The 19,109-nt window shown below is 35.3% G+C and overlaps 3 protein-coding genes across 4 annotated transcripts; all 3 read right to left on the reverse strand.

Annotated features, from left to right (window-relative positions):
* Positions 1-870: 870 nt before the first annotated feature.
* Positions 871-3,691, reverse strand: LOC113297115 (thioredoxin-like protein AAED1, chloroplastic). Its single transcript, XM_026545528.1, has 8 exons — positions 3,247-3,691; positions 3,119-3,164; positions 2,979-3,038; positions 2,700-2,736; positions 2,070-2,149; positions 1,850-1,941; positions 1,205-1,265; positions 871-1,099 (listed from the first exon to the last, which is right to left on the reverse strand). Exons 1-8 carry the CDS (start codon positions 3,612-3,614, stop codon positions 1,040-1,042), a joined length of 804 nt encoding a protein of 267 aa, XP_026401313.1. The 5' UTR covers positions 3,615-3,691; the 3' UTR covers positions 871-1,039.
* A 129-nt stretch (positions 3,692-3,820) lies between these two features.
* LOC113297114 (zinc finger CCCH domain-containing protein 17-like) lies at positions 3,821-7,525 on the reverse strand. 2 transcript variants are annotated; one of them, XM_026545527.1, is made up of 10 exons: positions 7,409-7,525; positions 6,384-6,895; positions 6,198-6,293; positions 6,020-6,109; positions 5,788-5,889; positions 5,485-5,631; positions 5,097-5,216; positions 4,951-5,010; positions 4,445-4,542; positions 3,821-4,343 (listed from the first exon to the last, which is right to left on the reverse strand). In XM_026545527.1, the coding sequence occupies exons 2-10, from the start codon at positions 6,891-6,893 to the stop codon at positions 4,193-4,195; spliced, it is 1,374 nt and encodes a 457-aa protein (XP_026401312.1). In that variant the 5' UTR covers positions 6,894-6,895; positions 7,409-7,525; the 3' UTR covers positions 3,821-4,192. The 2 variants fall into 2 exon arrangements, with proteins under 2 accessions (XP_026401312.1, XP_026401311.1); XM_026545526.1 differs by having other exon boundaries at positions 7,389-7,519.
* A 4,000-nt stretch (positions 7,526-11,525) lies between these two features.
* LOC113294570 lies at positions 11,526-12,393 on the reverse strand. Its single transcript, XM_026542962.1, has 2 exons — positions 12,133-12,393; positions 11,526-12,038 (listed from the first exon to the last, which is right to left on the reverse strand). Exons 1-2 carry the CDS (start codon positions 12,391-12,393, stop codon positions 11,526-11,528), a joined length of 774 nt encoding a protein of 257 aa, XP_026398747.1.
* Between the last annotated feature and the right edge of the window lie 6,716 nt (positions 12,394-19,109).

Consider the following 19,109-nt stretch of genomic DNA (forward strand, 5'->3'; position numbering starts at 1 on the left):
CGAATTAGTAATGATTCTATTCCGGGCTATTCAGGATGTTGTTCGGCTTACTATGAAACTTTCATATAAGCCGAACCAGTGTCTAGCAAAAGGGTTGGAATTGGAAATTATAGGTTCGGCGCATGCAGTAAACAGATTTAGTAAGCCGAACCGTCATCAATTGGTAGATTCGGCTCATAGATGTGAGCCGAACCTCAACCTGTTTCGCCGAACCATGATTCAAAAAACCTAACTTTTGATAATTGAGAGCTATAGAAGTGAGATTAAGTAGAGGATATACGTTTACCTGTATATTAGAAGCATTGGGTTCGTCATCAATGTCTTCATCATCTGGATTTGGCTCATAAAAATCATCATCTTGAGTTTGTGTTTGAGTTTGTGTAAAATCATTCTCATAATCTAAGAAATCAGCCATTTCTGGATCATTGTTGTAGTTGATGTGTATTTTCCTAGGTTTTTTAGATGAATGATGACCCTCCTCATCCTCCATTGAATCAAGAATTAGAATTTTCTCACTTTCTCCTTCTCTTTCTCTCCTTCTTAACCAAACCAAAACTTTGATTTTTTTTCCCCAAATTTTTCATCTAAACAACTCTTATAATTCTGAAAATTATTTTAATCACTAAACAAAATATTTAATCACTAATCAAGATTATTAACACTAATACGTAAAAGGCAAATTTGCCATTAAAAAATTTGGGTTAAGGGGTTATCTGATTTTGCTATTTCACAACCTTTTTTTGTCCTCATTCAGTATGCCTTGGAAGATTTTGGTATGCCCAAAATCATAGTTCATTTGGGGACCTTATGAGGCTATACAGTGTAGTATATCCTCATTGAAGGAGTAGCTCTGTGGAGTCAAATATTGTATAGATGTAAGTAAGCTTGTATATTATACGAAAAACATACGTTTGTACTTTGTGTATGAATGTATGTTTTTGATACATGTAACTTTTTTTGGGACTGATACATATATCATAATTATACAAAGGTTTCTGCAATTCCAGAATGAAAGAGAAACCTTCATCAGTAAATTAACTTAAGAGCAACATGCTTTCAGAATATCTTCAATGTCTGGATCATCTCCAGCTTCTTTGTCCTAGGCAAGCATATATAAATTTAAAGATAAGAGAGTGACTAATGTTGAGGGAAAAAAAAATAGACTGATGATAATGATTTTCAGAAGAAAATAAAAAGGACTTACTTTATGGGTGTATGTAATATTACTTTTACCAGGACCTGCAACAATTACTCCTCCTTGTTGCCTAAGAAAAGCATAGACGATTTAACATTATATTGTTTCACTTGCCAAATGGTCTCTTGACCAAAAACTGGAGTATGCATAAATAGGAGAATATCATTCTCGGTATAATCCAAAATCTCAGTTTTTCTTGGTGTAACTCAGAATCTTAGAGCCTGTTTGGTACAGTTTTCAAAAACAGTTTTCTGTTTTTAAAAACAGAGAAAACAGAAAACAGGAGAAAACGTGTTTGGTAGGGACATTTTCACAAAATGTTTTCTATCTGTTTTCTGTTTTTGAAAACAAAAAAATGAAAACAACAAATTATTGTTTTTTGTGTTTTCTCTTTTTTCTTTTCTTTGTTCTTTTTTTCTTTTCGGAACAAAGTAAGAGATTGGGGGAATGACTGCAAGTGAGTCATGGCTAATATCATTATCTCTTAGACGAATCTTTACATTTGATCCGATTTAGTTGATTATCCTTGTTTTCAAAAACAGTTTACCAAATTAAAACAGTGGAAAACTATTTTTGAAAACTGTACCAAACAACCTCTTAGTTTTTCTTTAATAACTAAAAACACATAAACTTTGTTTTGTTTAGTTCACTTACCAGCCACCTTTAGTCCTGATATCCTTTTCAAACGAAAGTCCCCAGTCTTGTCTGTAACCTTCCATGTATAACTGAATTATCTTCAAACCTGCCTAAAATATTAGTATCAAAGTAATGTCATAGGTGATCGGTGAACCCAAGATTGAAAATAAAGGAAAAAATCACAACAAGTGACTATAGAGGGAAAAGTGATTTTTTTATAAGCATATCAGTTTATTACCTTAGGAGTGAATGTGGTGGAAATCCCAGAAACAAAACCGAAAGCTTTATATGATGAATAGCTAGGATCTGCATATACTTCTGCACAAATGATCACTGTAAGTGTTACTCTACATTAACAAAAGAAACGCATACTTAGACAACTACATGAAGGTATAAAGTTCTTGCAGAGAAATGAATAGTATCAACAATCGAGACAACTACATCAAAGGTATAAAGTTATCGCAGAGGATTGTATCAACAATCTTCACTTTACTTGCAACATACATTTTTTGTACACTTCTTAGGAGCTGTTAACTAGCTACCTTTCATGCCCAAATATCCAAAATTCAGAACTCTAGCTTATAATTCAAACTTTCTAGCTGAGCACTGAGCATAATTGTCCAATATAGCATGTCAATCTGGATAGGTAGAACATTTAAACTCATTACATTTTATTTACATCTGTATAAAAGAGAAATCCATGTTTCACTTGGCTAGTCAAGCCAATTTTCAAACGGAGATGTCCTAGTTATTTGATCACGAGATAAAATTTCGAACAAAAAAGATCATGAGTTTCAATATATGCACCATGTGCAGTTGAACTTGCTATAACTTATTAATGTTCATTTTGTAGAAAAACAAATCGTACCCCCTTTAAACTTCGTCTGCTCGTAGAAAACCTTTGCCTGCACTAAGAAAAATTAGGATATTAGCATGCATTTTTATACTTCCAGCAGTAAACTAAAAGCCATTGATTCCCTACTGGGCTACTAGTATAGATCCAACTACATCCTCTTTCAGTGTGGATTATCCTACTTTGGGTGAGAAATATTGGCTAATCATTTGCAATCAGTATTTCGCGTAAGACAGCTCCAAAATAAATTCACTCTATACTCAATTGTGTTAACTTAAAAATGTTGTGGCATACCTGATCAACACTACCTGGTCCAATTAAAACAAGGGTAACCCCAGCAGCATCCAACTTATCCTGTAAATATAAATTCCTCAGCATGAACAAAAACAAGATCACATCATTTTCTCCATAAAATTTGATAGTAGTATATTTACCTTTACAGAAGCAAGATAATCAGCCCTTTTGCGACAAAGAACACACCTGCATACATACAACTTCCCAGTTCAGAAAAAGAATACAAAATCTGATTAGTATAAATGGGTTAAGTAAGAGTGGAAATTACCCAAAATGACGGGCAAATGCAACTAAGGTTTTCCTATCATTCCAGAGATCTGATATTATAACACCATTTCCACTCAAATCAAAAACCTCAACTTTATCCAACAAATTTGTTGTATCACTTCCTTCTTCCTCTACTACTGCTTCACTGGTAGTATTATTACTCGAAGGAGATGATAAACTTCGATTAGAAACCTTCAAACAAGGGAACCTTCTAGACCGTTGGTCATGATAATCTACCATTAGATTAATGGAGGGAAATGAACCAAGTCTCACTACTGCCGGTGTTGTTGTCCATTTGTTTTTCTTCTTCACATTTGAGGACCTAATTGCTATACCTGTGAATGGTGTTGTACGGATTAAATCCGCCATTAGAATCGGAAGACAGCAAATGAACACGACAGTGTTTGGTAATAGTATTACTCTTTTTCTTTGGTTATGAGCCAGACACGTGAGGGCGCATTATCCACCTAATTTTCTTTTTAATGTCTAAAATAAAACACCCAAATGCCCCTCCAGTGAGTGAAAGAAAGAATTGAGCAGAACAAAAGAGCATCCTCCATAATCAAAACTGAAACTTGAAGAAGGATAAAAACTGATTTTATAGAAGAACGATTTATAGAAGAAAGAAAGAATTGCTTTCATTCCTCATCATACTTCTGCTTTTTGCTTTTAATACAATGTTACAATAAACATTACAAACTCTCATCAAAAATGAAACCCAAACTAAAACAAGGGAAGCTTTGACATCATTTTCATTTTTTAGATTTCTTGGCTCATCAGAAAAGTATGCACTTTTGTGAACTTTACTGAATGTAGTTATTAATAGCTGACAATAATCTTCAATCTGCCTTGGATACTTCTCAGACTACTAAAAACTTCTTACTGACTGAGATGCTTTTTATTGTCCAGAATCTTCAGATAACCTCTCCACACAGTCAGTATCTAGTTTACATCACTGTTGCAACTGCAGGTGATTGCTCAGACCACTTCCACACTTTTAGATCACCATTTCCGTCACCAGTAAAAAATAAACCACCAGGAGCAGTTTGAATAGCTCGAGCCTCCTCTTTGGCATAAATTTTTCCTCGTTCATTAAATCTGTGAAAGAAAGTAAACACAATGTTCTTAGTCAAGCTCCTTTACTAGTAAAAACAAACACATCAAGGATAAAGCACTCTACAACAAGAGCTGTAACTTACGATGGCAGGTCATAGAGACGAACAGTGTTGTCATTGCATGAGCATATCAACACAGGTTTTCCTTGTGCATCAGGCATCCCACAGAGCGCTAACAGACTCTGTACGACCAAAGCAAATTTTATAAATAGCCAAAAACCAAAAACGAAACAGTTACCGTACTAACAAATCCATCATTTCACATTAAACTACAAAAAGTAAATATAAGTACTACGACATGCTAAAACATCCCCAGAGATTATTTTAATGATCAGCAATGTCTAGTAGCACTCTGAAATATGAATCTCAAATCTCTCAAACAGGCAATTATGCTGACAGCTCGGTGCATAATAACATTAATAACAGATCCCATTGTTCAGAGAACATGAAACTGGGACAGGACATTCAAATAACATTTACCTAAAGAAATCCTTGTCAGAATAAGATTCAATATCAACATTCATAAGTAACATACTCAGTTAAAACTCATGCAAAATAAAATACTAAAGACAAGCAGAGCAGATGCATACATCTTCTTCTTTATGGGTGTAAGTGACTTTTAACTTTCCACTCTCGGTAAGAGCCCAGACCTGAACAAACAAATATAGAGGTAAGCTAACAGTTCTACGAGGGTAAAGAATTATGGTCAATAAAGCAAAATAGAAGAAGTTTTAACCTTTATTGTTTTGTCCAGAGAACATGACAATAAAAACTGATCCCAGCAAAGAACAGACATTACAACTGATGTGTGATCTGTCAGAGTATAAATGCACTGTAATGTCTCAAGTTCCCACACCTGATGGAGGAGAAAGACAAATGTTAAAGATAAGACATAAACATGATCCACTCCCATATAGACGTAAAGAAGAAATTTATTCAGTATGACATATGGACAAGAGAATATAAGATGTGCTTCAGCCACCTGATATATAATATCAAAAAGAAAAGGGAGTTCTTGTATCACAGATCAACAAAACAATGATGGAGACAGCCTTCAGGTTAATAAACTTTAAAATTTTATATCCTAGAATGTATTATCCATGGATCCAGAAGGAACAACATACCCTTATTGTGTTATCCATGGATCCAGAGTAGAGTCTGTTAGCGCCTACAACTAACGTGACAACAGAAGCACTATGAGCCTGAAGAGCAGCAGCAGGCTCAAAACCATTGGTAGCAGCAACAAATTTCCAAACCAATATGCTACCATCCTGGAGCAAAAGTAACAAAAAAATTAGTTATATCCATGAGAATATGAAGTGAGACACGAATGAAGAATAGATCTACATAAAACAAAGAGTAAAAAGAGTGGACTATGAAAAAGAGGCATCACTATTGTTTGAACAAAAGGAAAAACGAGAAAGTACCTGTGTTCCAGCAAGTAGCATTTCATTACCCACGGCCAAGGCATAAACTTGTCCAGATGGACCACTAAGACTGAGTTCACTATTGGTTTGAGTGTTCCAAGCCTACAAGTTATGTGATTAAACAAGACCATTAAACAAGCAACAAGGCAAGACGGAAAAGTAAATATAAAAATCATGTGATTCACAAAAAAAAAGAGGTAAGAGAAACTTAAAAACAAATAAATGGCAGTACCTTGACACAGTTATTAATTCCAACAAACACCCAGGGGCCTTCACTGATGACACAGCCAACTTCAGATCCAAGGTTAATTACAGCAGCACACTGAACATCATGATGATGCAATTGAGTTTCGTAAAGGAAGGTAAGACCACCAAAACTTCAAAAAAAAAATCAAGAAATTTCTAACAACCTGGCCAGTTTGACAATCCCAGACCCGAACAGTTCCATCTTTGCTACCAGAATATAATTTGTCAGACCCCATTGGGAAAGCAATCCCGCTAATGACCTGTTATAACACAAATCCTCCAATCAAACAGCTGAACAACTACAAATAGTATAAGTTGAGGAAAATGAAAATTGAACAAGATGAAGCTACCTTCTTCTCGTGTCCAGCAAGTTGCGTCAACATAGTAAAACTATCACTGACAAACCACTGATGCAAGAATTTGCAACCTTCACCATAAGAACACTTATCAGCCATCCAATAGGTGCAAACCTTATCCTGAGTCTTCAGAGGAGGCCTAAATCCTGGACCTCTAGGTCCTCCATTAACTGCCCCGCCTTGACCCTGATCCCTGCCCCATCTTGAAGGCTGGGTATCAGCTTGATTGTAGGTATTCGGTTTTCTTCGCGAAAATGAGCCAGCACCAGAGAAATTCCCACCAGAGAAGTTTCCACCAGAAAAATTCCCCTGATCTGAAGGTTGTATCACATGGGATCTCTTTGATCCCATCCCGTTGCTGCTACTTGGCTGTGGCAGTTCACTATGCCGAAACTGACACGGGTTCCTGGTACATCTACCCGCCCTCCAATGGTAGCAGACTTTATCTGTTGTTCCTCCTCCTCCTAGTCTATTGAATATCCTCTTCCCATTATCGACATCCATAACTACCACAAATACAGAAAAACACACAGATAAACAAAAACCCTAATTTCAAGTCTTCTCTTTTATGATCTGTAACCCTAATTCAATAGAATTCCAATCAATTTAAGGGAACTGATTTCCCACTTGTACAACATTGCCTACACAGTACCATCATTCTCCGCTGATAACAAAAATATCACCAACTCGGAACTCCAAACAGATTTACACAAATAAAACAAAATTAAAACCCTAATTCAAAACCAATCAAATCCTAATTAAAAACTTCCTTCGCAGCTCCAAAACCAGAAAAAAAACCTAATCGAGCAAACTGATGCCGCTTCTCAATATCATCAACTTAAATATAAAGCAAAACCCCTAAAACCCTAATTATGGAAAGAACAAGTAATTATCACGGAACTAATTCAGAGAAGTAGAGTCCTCTTCTCGTTCCTTGAATAACAATCATGAACATCAAAACTAGAAGTAGAATCGACCATCAAAACTAGAATATCTAACCTTTATTGATTTGAATTTACCTCCGATCGGCGGTATTTGAATTAACTTTCCGAGAGATTTGTAAGAGGGAAAAAATAAACAAGCCCCAAAACCTTTGGTTTATCTTTCTCTCTCCCTCTCTTTCTCTAACAAAGAACTGGAACTAGAACTGGATTTCGGCAGGTCAGTTGCCTTATATAGAGACGTGTGTTAATTACAAGTAAGCCCTTTTTGAGTTTAAGCAAGTTTCTGAATTTTTGACTTGACTTAATTATGACGCTAACTGGAGGAGTAAATAATGAACGGGTTTCCTTTTTATTTACCATTCAAGGTTGCCCTTAACATGGGTGACCAAAGTTACTGGACTAAAACAGGTGCTTGCGCTTTTCACTGACGTCAAGTTGCACATTCTTTGATGGTTCGGTGGCTTGAATGTCTCTATTTCTACTTACTAGAGTGTCTGTCTTATGGCGGCCCTTATCCTGTATTGGGTGTATTAATCCTGTCTTTACTCACAAGTTGTACCGAGTAGTAGTCGGCTTTGCAGTTCTGTACGGGATATGCTAATTTTGAATTAATTTATCTACTTTTCTCCTTCTCAGTCTTATTTTCTTCTTCCTCCTTTCTTCTGGATTTAGATCCCTTCAACCAGTAAGTCTCGGTCCCTTTGTAGTGTAGATCACTACAAATTGGCATCATAGCAACTATCCTATGTACCTTTATCATGGCAAATAAAGCTGCGCTAGATGAATTATATAAGAAAAATGAAGAACTCACTAGAGCTCAGGCTGATTCAAATAAAAGACTAGAAGAGTCAGCTAAATCTCAAGGTGATTCTTCATCAAAATATGATGATGGTTTGTCCATGGTAGCAGATCTCGGGGAAAATCAGAACAAGCCCGTTGTGGAGTTCATGGATGCTTTGAATGAGTCGTTGGATGTTCATCTAGATAAATATGTTGAGATCTCGTCTTGATCCAACCATGTTAAGGATACTCTACCAGTAAACTCGGGTGGAATATTGAGTCAGCCTCTTACTGGTAGTCCGTCACCAGGATTTACTCTCGTGAAATTTTATCTCATCCTCCTCGTTTTTTTCTTAGTAGCCAGGATATTTTTCATCAACCAAAACCCAAGGTCAAATTTCCAAGGTTCGGTCCAAGGTCTTGGATTAGAAAGTGTAAGAACTTTTTTCTTACGCATAATTTAATAGCCCGTTTGGATGCAAAAGTAGAAGTCAGAAGTGCTTCTGAACTTCTCAGAAGTACTTCTCATGAGCTAAAAAGTAGATAAGTTAGTTTGGCAATTGCATGACTTTTAAGCAAAAAAGTCAATAAGTAAGTTTGGCAACATAATCAAAGCAGAAGGAAAAATTATCATTGTAAAATTGTTGTTATTTAAGTTTGTTCTTGTTCCTCCGTATATAAACGAACCACTTTTCCTTTTTCTCATGGTTGGCAGGTGAATCCTTGTACAAGTAGCAATCCTTCAAATGAAAAATAATATATAACCCATAAATAACAACAGTAATCCTTAAAAAGAAAAATATATAACCCATAAATACTAAGCATAATCCTTTTGCATTTGAACTAGTTTGGGATGGTTTGAAGTTACGAAAGTTAATACATAATTTTCATAATGGAAGATGGTAATATATGACATTTTTCATAATGGAAGACGGTAATACATGGACATGCCTAGACGAACCCCATCCAGATGAGAATCCATGTCATGTCATCTTCTTTGAGCCTCACTAGCATATAAATTGGCGTAAGTCCCAGTTTCACTAGCATCACTCGGTCCTTCACCTTCGAAAATCATATCGTCAATTCCATATTCGATGAATAAATCGTATGTAATGGTGTGTTTTCTAATAAAATTATGTATCACATATGAAGCTATAACGATATTCCTTTGCTTACGCAAGTTGTAAGACGGCAACATCTTCAAAATAAGAACTCGAGCTTTGAGTACACCAAAACAACGTTCGATCACATTACGCAGCGACGAGTGTGCAAGGTTAAATTTTTTCCTTGCGTTACAAGGTACCCTTTTTTTTTATAATCATTCAGATGGTACCGCTCTCCTCTATATGGAGCTAAATATCCGAGCATATTAGAGTATCCCGGATCAACCACATAGTATTTTCCTGTCCAAATAATAAAACTCAGTGAGTAAAAACTTATATACACTACTTATGCCAACATATACACATACAAATGCAGTTTGGAACAATTAGTTGCCTCTGCAATGTGACTTGTAGTTATGCCTGTATCTTATCAAAGAAGTGATATTAAAACATATTCAAGCAACTCTCTGATATGTGCTTCTTTTAAGTATTTGATTTATTTATTTTTTTGTAAAAGAAGTACTATTGAAATGAAATCTTATCAAATCTACAGATATTAACAAGTATCTTAGATACCATCTTATGTATAGTTATCTACCAAACTTTGTAAGAATAAAATTAAGCCAATGAAGTATAACAATATTGAAAGATCACCTTGAGGGGGTGGGGGAACTTTGATTGTGGATCGTTGATTGCTTCCATGAATACTCTTGTATCATTAATCGTGCCTTCCCAGCCAGCTAAAACATAAGTGAAACACATATCAAAATCGCAAGCACACATAACGTTTTGGGTGGACAAAGTCTTCCTTCCCTGATATGGTATCTGTATTCTGTTGATTGCACCAACACAATCCTACCAATAAAAAAAATTAATAAAATTAGTCAGTCGTATTATTTCTGTAATTAAACCTAAAGAAATTCATTATATGCAATATCACAAGAGTATACCTTAAACCAAGGATAATATTTGTCATGCCTACTCATAATATATGGATGGATAATACCGAAATCTGGAGGTTTGATAACTTCTTTTGCAAATTTGCATATAGATTTTAAAACAGTCTTGAAATGACGAGATATGGTCTTATTGGAGTGTTGCAGCCGATCTACAACCAATCTGTTACATTCATTGTGTCATATTGTATATAAGAATATACAAACTTTTTCTTGAACAACGACATGGAGAGTGTTGTGTAAATTCCCTCGATGTCTCAATATATCATACAAGTCATATAATACGTTGACTTCTAGCCGAAGTATTTATGGGCACCGGTTTTCATTCCCATTTAGTACATTAAACACATATTGCTTTCCAGAGTCTGTCCGGTACGGCTGCTTCCGAATGCAATTTCCAATGTTTTTATCTAGCACATACCTCGCTACCAACTCCACAACTTCACTGCTTTTTTCAGATTCATTATCCAAACTCATGTTTAACTTGTTAACTAATGATAAATCCATTAAAAGAATTGTATCATAAATACAAATAACTAATAAAAATAGTACTAAAAAACATTAAAGACAACAATTTTTAGTAAAATGAAACCATATATGTAGATATATTCCTAAGCCAAGCTATTACATGGATGTGTAGAGTTATCTTCATTACAACGACAAAAAAAAAAAGCAGGACACCATGTTAAACAGTGACATTAAGATTTTACTCATCTGCATCTCACAAAATATATACCCAAAATTAACAAAATATCAACAACAACAAAAATATAGCTTGATTTATGATGCAAAGTCAGATGTTTCCTTTCATTTCCCTTATACCTATAGTTAGCTAGTATATATGTCGAACCAAAAAGTATTCATCTAATTAAGTACTGATAGCTTTAACTTTATGAGTGCCATCATTCTAAAAATCCCTGTTTCCTATGGTATCAATCCAATCATTCCTTAGACCTTCCGACATTTTGATAAATGTCTCTCTCCATCCTTTGTTTTTAAGCACTTTTACTGTCTTAACATATGTAGCCCTTCCAACATGTGTTCCCATAGAATCCAGAAGTTCTGGGCATTCAGATATTGAGTATTTAGTTTTATCCTCTAATTTAGCTTTAGCATTTTTAGATAGTATCTTCAGTGATTCTCCAATTTCATTTGTCATGTTTTCCTTCCTAGCGCGCCTATTGCTCCCACTTGGTGTACGCGAGCGATGACGAAAATGGTCATCCACATTGTCTACCATCATATCATTTATACCACCATTGTTGCTGGAAACATGTGTACTTTTATTGGCGCCACTTGGGTTACGGGAGAGGCCACAATATTGGTTATCCATATTTCCATCATCCACATCACTTACGACACCATTGTTAATAGAAATTTGTGTACTACCATGTAACAGTGGTGTAGGACTAGCTTGGGAACATCTTCTTCGAACATATTTGTCTCATATTCGCCATCCGAAGAATCAAAACCACCATTTTGCGTTTGTCTAAGATTTCCCGTTGTCACTGTGTCACCATATATTATCGCTAACTTCGAATATTCGGGACAACCGGAAACACGAAACACCTTATCTTGTGGAAATTTTTGTGAATGAGATTGGTTATCCATATTTCCATCATTCACATCACTGGCGACACCATTGTTACTAGAAATTTGTGTACTACCATGTAACGGTGGTATAAGACTAGCTTGGGGAACATCTTCTTCGAACATATTTGTCTCATCTTCGCCATCCAAAGAATCAAAACTACCATTTTGCGTTTGTCTAAGATTTTTCGTTGCCACTGTGTCACCGTATATCATCGCTAACTTCGAATATTCGGGACAACCGGAAACACCAAACACCTTATCTCGTGGAAATTTCTGTGAGTTAGTAGACAGTTAGTAATTTAACGAAAGATTTTTTTGCTAGATTGCTAAAATGAAAGATGAATAATGTATAACAACAGAATCCCACCTTCACATGGTCATCCCACCATTCATTTGAGGCATCTACCGTACACAAAATAGGATCCCATCCTAGCCTAGTATTATCTTCCACAAGTTTCTCATGATATTTGTACCGTTCCTTCAACTTAGTAAATGTGTTTTTAAATGCCTTCAAACTATGTTTCAACCAGAACCTCATATAATACTGCTTCCTAATATCACTCCAATCATGTTTTGAGAATGCTCCCAATTGCCTATCTTCACCACTTGCTTGAACCTTAACTATCATCAAGTCTATGAAATATGATTCATGAACAAGAGACCAACTGGAAGGAACCTCTTTAGCTTATTTAAACGAAGGCACTGTAGCTTGGTTTGAACTTGAAGTCATAATTAATCTGACAAGCAATAAAGAACAATATCATAAATACCTCCTAATTAAACGTAAATCATGTAAACCTCATCCTTTATTAGTTTTAACATCCAAGTCCCTAATGCAACCGAAACTCAGAAAATAATATGTATAGAGAGAGATTTTAAGGGTGGTTTAAATCTTAACCCAATTTAATTTATGCCTTTGTAGATCTACATCTGTCACTATCAGTAAAGAAAGATTAACAAACAAATGAAGTAAAAAAAGCAACATATATTAACAACGATAAAAGATGTATGCAATCAGATCTATATCAACCATGTCATGTTATGTATGCTTGTATAAGATAGGATTAACAAGATAATCTTTTTATATAAATAATAAAAACGAATCACATCAATCTCATAAAAAAAATCATCATCGATCTTACCATGAATCATAACTGATGAGAAAAAGAGAAAGAAATTACCCTAATTTTTGTTTCTTTGAGTGTTGTTATTCTCTCACAACTCTTCTGAAGGAAAAGATACAAGGGAAGGGAAATAAATTAGTGAGAGTGAGAGTTATCGAGGAGAGTAAAAGATAAAGAAGAAGGGAAAAGTATATGAACACGGTTAACGAGGAGAAACATCTTCTTTAAGAAGTAAAAAGCCAAAAATATCGGCTAAAAAACGAAAGATATTTTTCGACTTATAAAAGTCGTTTCATAATATGCATCCCACCCTAACTTTCGACTTTTTAACTTATAGAAGTTAAAAAGTAGCTTCTAAATTCCTATCCAAACATGCTGTAAGTTTAGCTTCTATGTATCTAGAAGGCAGAGCAGGTATTTGGTATCAAGACTATCAAATAGGAAACCTTTGGTTACTTGGGAAGAATTTGTTCGTGATCTTTGTTCTACATCTCAGGAGTTGGGTCACGATGATGTAGTGGGATAATTCAATAAGTTGGGACAAGTTGGTTTTGTTTTAGAGTATCATGAAGTTTTTTAAGAGCTGAAAGCATTAATGTTAGATAAAAAAACACATCTCACAGAAGAATATAGCTTCATTAGTGGATTAAAATATGAATTACGTATGCGTGTACAAATGTTTTATCCACAAGATTACAGAAGGCAGTTTACTTAGCAAGAACCCAAGAAGCTCTATTAGAAAATGCAGTCAGGAAAGTTAAAGGTCATCAAAGGCCTTCACCAATTTTTATTCTTAACAATTATACTCCAAGAAATATTACTTCACCTGTTACTAGTCCTATACCACCAAACAAAACTTTTAGTCCATCAACAAGTTCAATACCCCCTATTAGGAGACTCTCATATGCTTACATGAGAGCAAGAAGGATATCGATGTGTTAAGCAACATATTTTCATGTTAGCTGCAGATGAAGAGGATTCAATTATTTCTAGTAAGGAGTCACCCTCAGATTTTCTACTATCACATGAACATGAAGAAGAGGTAGAAATATCAGTTTATGCATTGTCTAGTAATGTTTCTCATTCTACAATTAAGATTCAAGGAATGATGAACAAGAAACCCCTTACAATACTAATTGATAGTGGTGGCACACATAGTTTCCTATATCCTGCAGCGGCTGAGAGATGTAGAGGCTACATTGAACCCGCTGCTTCCTGAGTAGTAGCAGTTGTTGATGGTAATAAACTCATTAGTAATGTAAGATGTCCAAATTTTTCTTGGACAATGCAAGGGCATCGGTTCCAGTTTGACATGCGAATTCTTACACTAGGTTGTTATGATATGGTTTGGGTGTGGACTGGATGAAAGGTGTAAGCCCTATTATGTTTGATTTAAAAAAAATGATTGTTTCTTTTTCTAGAGATGGCAAAAGGGTATTAATCACATGCACTTCAGACTTCACTCAAGTTACTTAACTGGTGAGGAACTTCAACAATTCTTTTAGAAGAACACACATGGACTGAGTTACTTAACTCATTCTCTCAAGTTTTTTTTGAGCCTAAGTCCCTATCTCCATATAGAGCTCAAGACCACCATATTACACTAAAAACTAATACAACTCCTCCTAACCAAAGACCCTACAAAATTTCTTATATACAAAAGTGTTAGAGCATTTCTCGGTCGAACTCACAAGTGTTGCTATCTCAATATTGTTATCAAATTTAGTTGTCAAAACTATATCTTGATTTCTAATCTACAATTATTTAAGTCTCGGATTAGGATAAAAGATGTAGTTAAGAAACAGACATCACGGCAGTCATCATTGCGTTCCGTTTGAAGGCGAAGACCAACCGAATCTTTTGGAGAACTTACTCAACAAAAGGTAAGTGAAGACCGAACCACCTATTTCTCAAGTTATATTCACCTTTATATCTTTGAGACGTTTTCGCGTAACTAATTAAACTATTGCAAACATATCAAGAATTTCGAGTCAAGATTCTTCTTGTAATAAGTCCTCGAAATATGATTAAGCTTAAGAACATTTCATACTTGATGACTTTCGGTTAAGAACAATTTGTTATTCGCAATCAAAATCATGATTCAATAATATCATTCGAAAGTAGCCTGGAACAATGATATGTATCATTAATGTTATTCGGGAACGTTTCGAATCGATTTAGGGAAAAATATAAAACTATTATAAATTCGAATACAAGACAGTGTATATATTAGTCTTACAAACTGGGAAAACTATTATAAGTCTGAAACCGTAATATATGTACTCAGTACACGTATAGGAGTAGCTATATATCGACAAACAAATTTTTGGTACGCATATTAGTATCCATACCTTTAAAAGTCTGTGAACTCGTGAATCTGGATCGGTACGCAGACCAGTGCGCGTACTATAAAAGAATTGTTGGATACGGAATCGGTTTGGTATCCATACCGGTACACATACCAGAAAAGTTATGTGAACTCCGGAACTTGGTTATGTTTAAATGCCAGAACTTGGTTATGCTTAAATGGTATCTATACCAGTACGCATATCGAAAAAGTTGTGTGTTAACTCCGGAACTCGGTTATGTTTTAATGGTTTACATACCGATACACGTACTGAAATTTTTTTGTGAACTCCAGAACTCAGTTATGTTATAAAGTATACATACCGGTACACGTACCATGACATAACTGTTCACGAACAGGTTAAGTACTTGTACCTTGTACGCCTACTTACCATGTCGATTAAATTCATATGCACATAAAATTATTTCTTTGAGATAATTAGCATTTAAATAATCTCTATTTATTAAAACACCATTGACATATTTGATTTCATTATTGTGACTCCAGTTAAGTCTTAAGTGTTTATGAAAATGCTCAAGTATTTGATCAGATTCATGAGCGTGGTCTTGTACACGGTTCGGTTACGGTTCATCCTAACCATGGTGTATATCTTGATTATGTAAATCAGATTCAAAGATTCATCTAACAATAGATATTGTTTGCTTGGTTCCAAAGCTATCTTAGCTTAAACCTAAAGCAACTTATGTTTTCAATGTCTATATAAGGGAAACCTCAAACAACTGGGATCTTTGAATCCACACTACTTTTATTGGTGTGTCCTAGTTGTAAAACTAGACTCGTCCTCTTCCTAAAACCCTTTTAGGGTTTAGCGACTACAAAGACTTCATAGGGATTCGTGAAGCCAGGTCAAGCTATTGTTTATCTGATAGCTCGAGTATCCCAATCTTGATCGATTGTTGAGCTGCTCACTTGATCAAGATAAATAATAATCATCAAAGTTCTCTTCGTCTTAGACTTTGTTGATTCCACAAGTTTAATACTTGTGAGGTGAATAATAATATAGGCTGCACTTCGGCTTGCATAAGTCCGTATTTTGAGGTTAGCTAGACTTTATCTATTGCTATATATTTCCATCACCTTGTCTATTACTCCTTATATGTGGGAGGCAGATTGGCTTAAAGTGTTCAATTGAGTTGAATAAATTCTTAATTGGCATGACGTCAACTAAGGGAATCAATTGCGCGGAGTCCTGTTGGGATTCAAGAGGCGTAAGGAGCGCGACTGTAATTGAATTGATGTGAGGGTTTAATTCGGTCTCACTACATTCCATCCCGAAGTTAATTGATAGTAGGCTAGTGTCTGTAGCGTCTTAATACAGTTTGGTATTCAACCTGGGCTAGGTCCCTGGGTTTTTCTACATTTCTGATTTTCTCGTTAACAAATTTTTTTGTGTCTGTGTTATTTTTTTCGCATTATATTGTTTATCTTTATAATTGAAATATCACAGGTTGTGCGCTAATCAATCATAGTAGATACACCCAACCTTGTTTGTTGGATACGACTTGATTGATTACTTGGGAAATTAATCTTTGGAATCACCCAAGTACTCTCACACGTAAATCAGTTCACAGACTAGCCTCTATAAACTTTCTGATTGTGAGAGAAAGAGATATAACTCTATATACTATTCCTTGATTGAGATTCATTAAGTTGAACTCTCTGAATTATGTTTAAGTTTTTTCATACAGATTGCCCTAAGAAAAAGTTGATGTGTATTTTAGTACCCCCCGCGTTTTCAAAAAGGAAGTGGTTGAGAATTTAGTACAAGAAATGCTCAAATCTGGCATAATTCAATATAACTCTATATACTATTCCTTGATTGAGATTCATTAAGTTGAACTCTCTTAATTATGTTTAAGTTTTTCATACAGATTGCCTAAGAAAAAGTTGGTGTGTATTTTAGTACCCCCACGTTTTCAAAAAGGAAGTGGTTGAGAATTTAGTACAAGAAATGCTCAAATCTGGCATAATTCAGTATAACCAGAGTCCATTTTCATCACCTATTTATTAGTCAAGAAAAAAGATGGAAGTTGAAGGTTTTGTGTTGATTATAGGAAACTTAATGATTATACTATAAAGGATAAGTACCGAATACCAATTATTGATGAGCTTTTGGATGAGATGAAAGGTGCAAAAATCTTTTCAAAGATTGACTTGAGAGCAGGGTACCATCAGATTAGAGTTTATCTTCTTGACACACACAAAACAGCCTTCAAAACACATCAAGGACATTATTAATTTCTGGTTATGCCTTTTGTCTTTACCAATGCTCCAGCTTCTTTTCAAGCCCTCATGAATGACGTTTTCGATCCTTACTTGAGAAAATTCATATTGGCTTCAACCCTAGTTGTAGAATTGATTCCTCAATTAACAGTTTCTCCAGATAGCAGACCTCCCTTCTCCTTTTTACAAGGCATGCTTAGATACAACAACAAATTATACATTGGTAGTCAATGTGATTTAAGACATCAAGTGTTAACTGTTGTTCAATCTTCTTCTATTGGTGGTAATTTTGGTACTCAAGCCAGTTATCAAAGGGTTAAAGAATACTTCTACTGGGTGCGCATGAAAAAAGACCTTTTCAAGTATATCAAGGAATGTGATATTTGTCAGCAGCATAAGCATACCAACATAAGCTTAAGTACAACCTCTCCATGTTCCAGATCAATCTTAGCTAAATATTAGCATGGATTCATCAATGGATGGCCCAAATCTGAGAGTAGAGAGGTAATTCTTGTAGTTGTGTACATAATTACCAAGTTTAAACACTTTATTGCTCTCATACATCCATTTTATTCTTCTACAATAGCTAAAATATTTCTTGGCAACATCTTTGAGTTGCATGGCCTACCCACTTCTATTGTGTCTGATAGAGATAGCATCTTTATGAGTAATTTTTTGTAAGAATTTTTCACCAAGCTAGGTACTTCCCTACACATAAGTACATCATATCACCCTCAGTATGATGGCCAAACTGAGAGGGTTAATGCTTGTTTAAAATCTTACTTAAGGTGTATGACTAGCTATAAATTAACCAAATGGGTTAGTTGGTTATCCCTGGCAGAATAGTGGTTCAACACAACCTATCATACTAGTTTGAAGCTTACTCCCTTCCAAGCTTTATATGGGTACAACCCTCTTCAGTTTGGGTTATTGTCCCCTCAGTCTTCCATCAATGCATCTGTAAAATATTATTTACAGAAAAGACAGGTTGTTTGATTCTCTTAAAGTCCACCCTGGAAGAAGCTCAGCACATGATCAAACAACAAGCTGATAAGAAAAAAATTGAGAGGAGCTTAATGTGGGTGATTGGGTTTATCTTCTAATGCAACCTTACAGACAATCCTCTATCCAGTTGAGAAGAAATTTGAAGCTTGCTTCCAAGTTTTATGGTCCTTATCAGGTGCTTGCTAAAGTTGGTGATGTGGCCTACAAGCTTCAACTTCCTACTACTTTTAGAATTTCACCTTGTCTTTCATGTCGCTCAGTTGAAGCCTAAAATTGGAGTTGGTCTTATTCCTCAAAATACTCTTCCTCTGTTGGACAAATAAGGTAGCTTAAACATTGTTCCTCAACAAGTTTTGGCTTCCAGACTGATTAAACGCCATCGCCAACAGGTTGAACAAGTTTGGTTTACTGGGAGCACTCAATTATTGATGATGCAAATTGGTAGGACAAGTCAGTTTATCTATCAGCAATTCCTTGACTTGATTCTTGAGGTCAAGAATCATTCAGGTCGTGTTTGGCAGCCTTGATATCCTAACCTAGGTTGGGTTATCCCTAAAATAACTGTATATTGTGTTTGTGTGGGTGTTTAGTCCATGTCAAGACAAGAATAGTGTGTCCTACCTG

This window comes from Papaver somniferum, chromosome 7 (genome assembly GCF_003573695.1).
Source record: "Papaver somniferum cultivar HN1 chromosome 7, ASM357369v1, whole genome shotgun sequence".
NCBI classification, from domain to species: Eukaryota; Viridiplantae; Streptophyta; class Magnoliopsida; order Ranunculales; family Papaveraceae; genus Papaver; species Papaver somniferum.